This window comes from Rhagoletis zephyria, unplaced genomic scaffold (genome assembly GCF_001687245.7).
Source record: "Rhagoletis zephyria isolate East Lansing unplaced genomic scaffold, Rhagoletis_zephyria_1.1 Rzeph_scaffold_00556, whole genome shotgun sequence".
In the NCBI taxonomy this organism is placed as follows: Eukaryota; Metazoa; Arthropoda; class Insecta; order Diptera; family Tephritidae; genus Rhagoletis; species Rhagoletis zephyria.
In genome coordinates, this window is record NW_016157640.1 from 132,529 (window position 1) to 140,081 (window position 7,553).

At 41.4% G+C, this 7,553-nt stretch overlaps 1 protein-coding gene across 2 annotated transcripts; it reads left to right on the plus strand.

Moving 5' to 3' along the window:
- The first annotated feature begins 226 nt into the window (after positions 1-226).
- Br140 (bromodomain-containing protein 140) lies at positions 227-6,962 on the plus strand. 2 transcript variants are annotated; one of them, XM_017612540.1, is made up of 5 exons: positions 227-1,822; positions 1,902-2,435; positions 3,004-3,728; positions 3,789-4,096; positions 4,283-6,962. In XM_017612540.1, the coding sequence occupies exons 1-5, from the start codon at positions 745-747 to the stop codon at positions 6,003-6,005; spliced, it is 4,368 nt and encodes a 1,455-aa protein (XP_017468029.1). In that variant the 5' UTR covers positions 227-744; the 3' UTR covers positions 6,006-6,962. The 2 variants fall into 2 exon arrangements, with proteins under 2 accessions (XP_017468029.1, XP_017468030.1); XM_017612541.1 differs by having other exon boundaries at positions 1,902-2,426.
- The last annotated feature ends 591 nt before the right edge of the window (positions 6,963-7,553 follow it).

The window sequence follows — 7,553 nt, forward strand, 5'->3', positions numbered from 1 at the left end:
AAATAACTTTTGTCTTTCTTTCGGGAAGGCGTGTTCTTGTGTCTTTCGTTCTTGGGTGCTAACGTCGGTTGGGTCAAAAAAAGGGTTGGCAAAGAATGCGCCACCTATAGGAAAATATTTTCCTGCGTCTGTTTCACCAGAAGATGGCGCACGACTGTGCTGTCAAAAAGCGTATGAAGTGCTTTTTGAGCAAACCTTTTTTTTATTGAATCATGGCCATAACCGGCCGCGCTAGTGAATTTTTCATCCCAACCGATTAGCATGGCGTGTGGGAAGAAACAAAGAGAACAAAGTTGCCGCTACCGAAAATAGTTTTAAACAAATTTCCCGCTCTAAATTAAGTTGTTTTAAACTGGACGACATAATTGAGAGAAGATATTTGGAAAGTATAACTCATGATAAGGCTGAATTTCTTTAAATTAAATATGAAATACAATCATACTAGCAGTCTTTCAAAGTACTTCCATTATAGCCTAAAATTCCTCCCTATCCGTAATGGTTGTTTGATAACAACACTTTTGCTTGTTAAACGTCAAATTGCATGCAAACAGCTGTCACTTTGCGCCATTTGTGACAGCGGAATTTGCGTGTGAATTGAAGAAATACAAAAGGAAGCGTAAATTAAGCGAAAAAGCTACGGTAATATAGTTTCACGCGAAAATTTTGCAAATAAAATGCAAATATAGCGAACGGTTTTCCCAATAGCACCAAGCCGAATCATCAGTAATATCAATTACACTTACAATGGGCCTCGATTTTGATGCGATCGAGTATTGCAAGAACGTGAAGCTACAGCAAGCACAACCGCCGTACGCGTGTCCAGTAGCGAAATGCGATCGCAGCTACAAGACCGTGGTGGGACTTCAATACCACTTGCTTAACTATGATCACGACAATCCACAACCAATAACACCAATTATAACGCCAAACCGAAAAAAGGCGCGGAAAGCACATCATTCTACTCCCAAAACACCGAAGGGGACAGGAGATGACAACGCCGCCAACGGTGGTGGGAATCAAGTGGCTAATCCTGAATCCTTAGTTTGCTACAATGAAGAAGAGCAAACAGTGCAGTTTAATATCGACGGTAAGAGTGTTCGATTGCCTATCGATGAACCGCTGCCGTTCATTGAAGATGAAGAGTATGCGGAATTAGTAGCCCGCCGTTGCATTCTAAATGCCGATGCACCACCGCTTGAGGAAAATGCGTCGTGGGCGCGTATAAAAGTGCCCGAGGCGCGTTATCATGAAATTGAAAACTACCATGTGCCTGACGCGCCACCCCGCCCACTTGCTTATTATCGTTTCATAGAAAAATCGGCTGAGGAACTAGATGGCGAAATCGAGTACGATGTGGATGAGGAGGATTCGGCGTGGCTAGAATGGATGAACGAACAACGTGAGAAATCCGGTCTAAACGCGGTCGGCATCGACACCATGGAACTATTAATGGATCGATTAGAAAAAGAGTCATACTTTCAAGCTGCCGCTAATGGCACGCCAACCGGCGTAGAAGTAGACGATGATGCAGTTTGCTGCATTTGCATGGATGGCGAGTGTCAGAACACAAACGTGATTCTCTTCTGCGATATGTGCAATCTGGCCGTGCATCAGGATTGTTACGGTGTTCCGTACATTCCGGAAGGTCAGTGGTTGTGCCGACGCTGTTTGCAATCGCCCAGTACCCCAGTGAGTTGCGTATTGTGCCCGAATGCCGGCGGTGCTTTCAAACAGACCGATCGCGGTCAATGGGCACATGTGGTATGCGCGCTTTGGATTCCTGAAGTGCGCTTTGCTAATACCGTGTTTTTGGAACCAATTGGTAAGTTAAATTATCGATAAGCCAAAATTTAAATCAAGATTAAAATATTTATCTTATTATTTTTCTACTTTTTTTTTAGATTCCATCGAGACCATTCCGGCGGCGCGTTGGCGACTCACCTGTTATGTTTGCAAAGAAAAGGGGTTGGGCGCGTGCATACAGTGTCAGCGCAACAGCTGCTATGCTGCTTTCCATGTAACATGTGCGCAACAAGCTGGTTTGTATATGACAATGGACACGGTTAAAGATGGCCACAACGACTCTTCGGTTCATGTACAAAAGTATGCCTACTGCCATGCTCATACGCCGGCTGATGCTAAATTAAAAACCAATCAAAAAGAAGTGGAAGATACACGTGTGAAAATGAAAGAAGCACGTAAGGCTCTGGCCAAGAAACGTTCGTCAGCTCCAGTTGTACTCATACCAACAATTCCTCCCAACCGTGTGCAGGAGATCTCGGGCATGGTACACATGCAGAAGAAGCAGCAATTCTTAGATAGGCTTATAGCCTATTGGACACTCAAACGGCAGTACCGGAATGGTGTGCCACTATTGCGACGTCTACAGAGTCAAGGCAACAATCACGGTGTAATACACCGAAATGGTATTGAAGGTTTGCATTTTGTTTGGCTTTCTGCTCCTACCCCTCACTTAAAAGTGACTAACAGTAGTAGTGATTAACTTCATAGTACGTTATTTGCTTTGCGAGAATCTAGATTTATTTTAACATATTTTTTAGTTTTAAGCTACGTATTTACTTCTCACGCATTTATCACATACCTATACATATGTACATACATAACGTCATTTAAAGTACAAAACCGCCTATCCTCATTCTGCAAAACCGCGTAACTGACATTTGCTGCCAAAAATTTGATTTGCTCACACAAGCTCTTGGCTCAATCCTTGTCCATTCGTCCTAAAATATACTAGCCAGGAATGCGATTGCTTTATAAAAAAGAGAACCATTGTGAAATATGAGTGTTTTTACTGTCTAGAAAATATTTAACATAATTCACATACGCGGTATTGCATTGTCTTCATACGCGGTTTTGCATTTTGTTGATATGCGGTTTTGTACTTTAAACGACGATAAATATATTAATGTACGTATGCAATGCAATTGACGTTTTGAAAGTCAGCCTGTTTGTTGATTTAAAAATTTCTTTCCTCATTATTAGGATCACCGGACACTAAGGAGTTATACAAGCAGTTGAAATACTGGCAGTGTCTGCGGCAGGATTTGGAGCGTGCGCGCCTACTTTGCGAATTGGTGCGCAAGCGCGAGAAACTAAAAGCTGCCTTTGTGAAAATTTGTGAGCAGGTGGTAATGTTACAAGTGAATCCGCTAGAATCGGCGCTGACAAAGCTACTGGATACACTCGAAGCAAAAGATACCAGCGAAATTTTCCGTGAACCTGTTGATACAGTCGAAGTGCCTGATTATTTGGACATTGTGAAGCATCCAATGGATCTAGGCACGATGCGCACAAAACTGAAACAAGGCCAATACACGACGCTGGAGCAGTTGGAGATCGACTTTGACTTAATGATACAAAATTGTCTAGCTTATAACAATAAAGATACAGTTTTTTATCGTGCTGGCATACGCATGCGTGACCAAGCAGCGCCACTTTTCCAACAAGTGCGGAAAGAGCTGCAACGTGAAGGTTTGTTGGACAACACACGCTCCGAGCATGAAGATCACGTTGAACAAGAGGTTGAGGCGGAATTAAAACAATTGCTAGAGGCCAAGCCATGTGAAGAAATTGTGCAGAAGTTGCTAATTCTTGCAGATAAATCACAGGTCCTCAAGAACCCCGCATATCGTACGAAAAAAATCAAACAAATACGCTTGGAAATAACACGCATGCGCAAAGCTATGCAAAAGGCGAAAATAGCTGCGGTTAGTGTAGTTAATATAATCTAAAAAATAAATCACTAAGTTTTTTATGACTTATTTTAGCGATATTCAAATATGGGTGTAAATTCACAAAGTGATGACGATGATGATGAAGAGTACGACCACAACAACGAGGTTATGCGTCATATAGAAAAAGTAAAACAGCCATCTGCTGGTATACAGCAACAGCCAATGCAGAACAGCTTGCCAAAGCGTTCGAGAAAAGTACCGGCTAATATGATGGTAGTCGATGACGATGATACAATGGGCGAGGAGTCTAAAGAAACCGCTACAACGACAGTACAAACACCGCCATGCAGCCCCATAAAGAGTCTGAACAACAGCGCATCGCCAGTGGGTGTAAATCGAAGGTATGTAAATAAATTAAATCGAAATCAGATAATATGTTTAGGTGAGTATAAAGTGCAAACATATGCAAGCATACAATAATATTGACTAGTATATCTGTCAGATCAGATTCCATAATGTTCTCATGTTGATCATATAACACTATTTAACTATTTTTTTCATTTCATTTCCTCTAATTGGCCGTGCAGAACTGCAGTTTTGTTTACGCGCAAAGCGCAAGCGGCCCTCAAAAGACCTTCTGAAATAACTACCCCTGTTAAGGATGAATCTGCAGCATTGTCTGCGTCGGCTACTCCAAATAATAACAACTCCACCGCAAGTGCTGCTGGGGCGGCAGCTGCAGCTACACTCGCATCATCAGCAATGACAATAAGCAATAAACTAAGCGGCAGTCATTTGACTCCACTGGGCGCAAGTTTAAGCCTACCTGCTGGTGTGATGTTAGGCGCAGTCGCTGTTAAATCCCCAAAACGAAATGCGCGTCACAAGCGTCTATCGGAAATGCGACAGAGTGCGTCGATGTCGCCCAAAAAATCACCAACCGCTATACTTACGCCAAGCACTCCGTCATCTGTGAATGTGCCACCCAGCGTTGCAGCGTTAACGTCCACGCCAAATTACGATCGAATACCTGACAGTTTTCGGGTGTATCGTGCGAACAACGAACGCGACGTAAGCGACAGTGATGATGACGATCTGAGTGACATGTCAGGCAGTCCCTGCAGTAGTTGCTCGGGTTTCAGCGTCAGCGGGTCTGGTTCGGAGTATGATAGTAGTGATGATGATGATGACGATGAGGATGATGATGGTGAAGATGAAGCCGAAGGAGATGGGGAGGGTGATGGAGATGAAGAGAGTGAAGACGATGAAGAGGTTGATGGCCGTGAAGGCGATGCGGAAATACGCGAAGTTGCTAGTACTGGCGAGCCAGATGCTGAAGGTGGTGAGGGTGATGCCGGTGGTGGAGGCAATGGTGAAGCGGCGAGTGCCAGCGCCGATAGCGTGCCTAGCGGCGAGTGCGCTGAGGAAAGTAACGATTGTGTGGTGAGCGATAGGGTTGAAACGGATGCAAAGAGTGTGGCGACACGCACGCCCACACCATCAGAGAAACGTCCACGCAATGCCACACGTACGAAGCAGAAAAGCAAGCCGCCTGCCGAAACAAATGCGAAAAACATTAAAGCAGATGCAGTGCAGACACCGTCCACTGGCAAGACAACGACGCGCTCTGTCAACAAGCAAATAATGACTAGATCGGCAACTCCCACCGCCATTGCCAATGCAAACGCAACTAGTACACCCGTTGCGAATAACGCTAGAGGGCGAAAGGCCAGCCTTAACAACAAGTTGAAGTATAACAATACACACAATACACGGGGTGCTGCCGCAGCGACACCCACACCGTCGTCATCATCTAGACCTGCATCTGCAAATGCGGACTCAACGCATGAGGCCGCCATCGAAGGGTGTGGCGAAGATGCTGAAGCGACGGCGACGTCAACAACAGGTCTGCTGAAGCCCCCCCTTGAGCCACTGCAGCTAGTGTGGGCCAAGTGTCGCGGCTATCCCTGGTACCCGGCGCTTATACTCGACCCCAAGACACCGAAGGGTTTCGTATACAACGGTGTGCCGCTGCCAGCACCGCCACTCGACGTGCTTGCGCTGCGCAAAAACTATACCGAAGATGTAGTATTTCTGGTGTTGTTCTTCGATGTGAAACGTACGTGGCAATGGCTGCCGGCGAATAAACTCGAAATACTGGGCATTGATAAGCGATTGGATCAGCAGAAATTGGTGGAATCACGCAAGCCGACCGAGCGAAAGGCAGTGAAAAAGGCATACCAAGATGCGTTACACTATCAAAGTCAAGTGTCCGATCTGGAGGGTCAAGGACCGGATCCGATAATGTGAGAAGGTGCAATGCCGGTTGGCGTGTGGAGAAAAGTGCGACACAAACGTTGAAGCAGAGTGGCAGAAAAGGTGGTGGTATTGGCGCCAATCGTGTAGCTGCATATATTTATAAATATGAATAATATAAAGAAATATAATTTTAAAGCGACCGTTATGCATGTATACATAAAGTATGTATGTCCCTTTTATTAATTAAATCATAGTTTCTTACTTATAATAAGTTCATATATGTATACATATAAATATTTGATTGATGTGTATACCTTTGCTACAATAAGTAATATCTTAAAATATAATTTTATATTTTGCTAAATTCTTTTAATGTTAAGTCTTGAAAAATTGCCTTTATTGCAATTTGCACCACTGTATTTTAGATAAACGAATACATATTATAAACCAGATGCATAAAAAATCCTAATTTGTAATTTCGTTTTCATATTCATTCAACTTCCAAAATAGGGCTTGTTGAAATTTTCCTAATTTCCAGTGTTTTCCTTTTAGTCCTTTTAGTTGCAGGCATGCTATTAAACAGTAGCAATCTATTACTATTGGATTTTCTTTTCACCCAATATATGTATACATGTGTGTAAATGAATTTAAATAGGCGCTCAAAGCGGCCATCTTCAAATTAATGTGGTTACATAGTGAAGAGTTTTCTGAATTCAGCTTCCCGAATTCAATGCCGCAACGATTTTGTCATTTCACTAAAAATCCATTTGGTTATTATAATCAAGCAGTTTCTGCAATTCAATTCCGAGAGAATTTCAATCGAGTACGTTTTGTATTCAAGTTGGTGGGGGTTGAAATTTACTCAGAAGTGAATTGCAGAACATGCCAGAATATAAAGAATATTTCTGTTGTTTATTAGATTTGAAGAAGTTGGCAGGGCGGTGAATAACAAATTTCAGTTAATCGCTTTAAAGTATATTGTATTTTAATATCTTCCTTTGTAAAGAGAATAATTATTTTTCTTTGGTTTTTATTTATTTTTTGTTTGACGAATTTGCATTTAGTAAATGTTTTTCTACATTGTTNCATTTTAATATTTTCCTTTGTAAAGAGAATAATTATTTTTCTTTGTTTGTATTTTTTGTTTGACGAATTTGCATTTAGTAAATGTTTTTCTACATTGTTAAAAAAATTTCATAAGTTAAAATTTTGGCGAAAATTATGTTAACTGAAAAGAATTAAGAAATTAAAATAAATACGAATCGGCACTTATGTAAATTATAAATATTTAAAAAGGAAAAATAAAGTATTTGTAAAATAAAATAATAAAACTGGTAACATAAAATACAAAATTAATTTTAAAATGTTAGTTGCAATGCAAAGCAACATGCTGCTTTTTTTTTGCAATCGTTTACACTTTTAATTTTATATTTCACTATCATTTACTACCGCGTGCAGATTTTTTCCCTTTTCAACTGTCAAATTGAAAAAAAATAAATAAAAAAAATCATAATGGCATATTGAGTGGTTAAACGCGTTTAAGTAAATACTTATACTGCAATTAAGTTAAGTTTTAACTCGTAATTAAATTAATTAGTT

Coding starts and splice junctions, on each gene's coding strand:
- Br140 (XM_017612540.1), top strand. CDS start 745: ATGGGCCTCGATTTTGATGCGATCGAGTATTGCAAGAACGTGAAGCTA. Junction 1,823..1,901: donor CGTGTTTTTGGAACCAATTG/GTAAGTTAAATT, acceptor CTTTTTTTTTAG/ATTCCATCGAGACCATTCCG. Junction 2,436..3,003: donor ACACCGAAATGGTATTGAAG/GTTTGCATTTTG, acceptor CCTCATTATTAG/GATCACCGGACACTAAGGAG.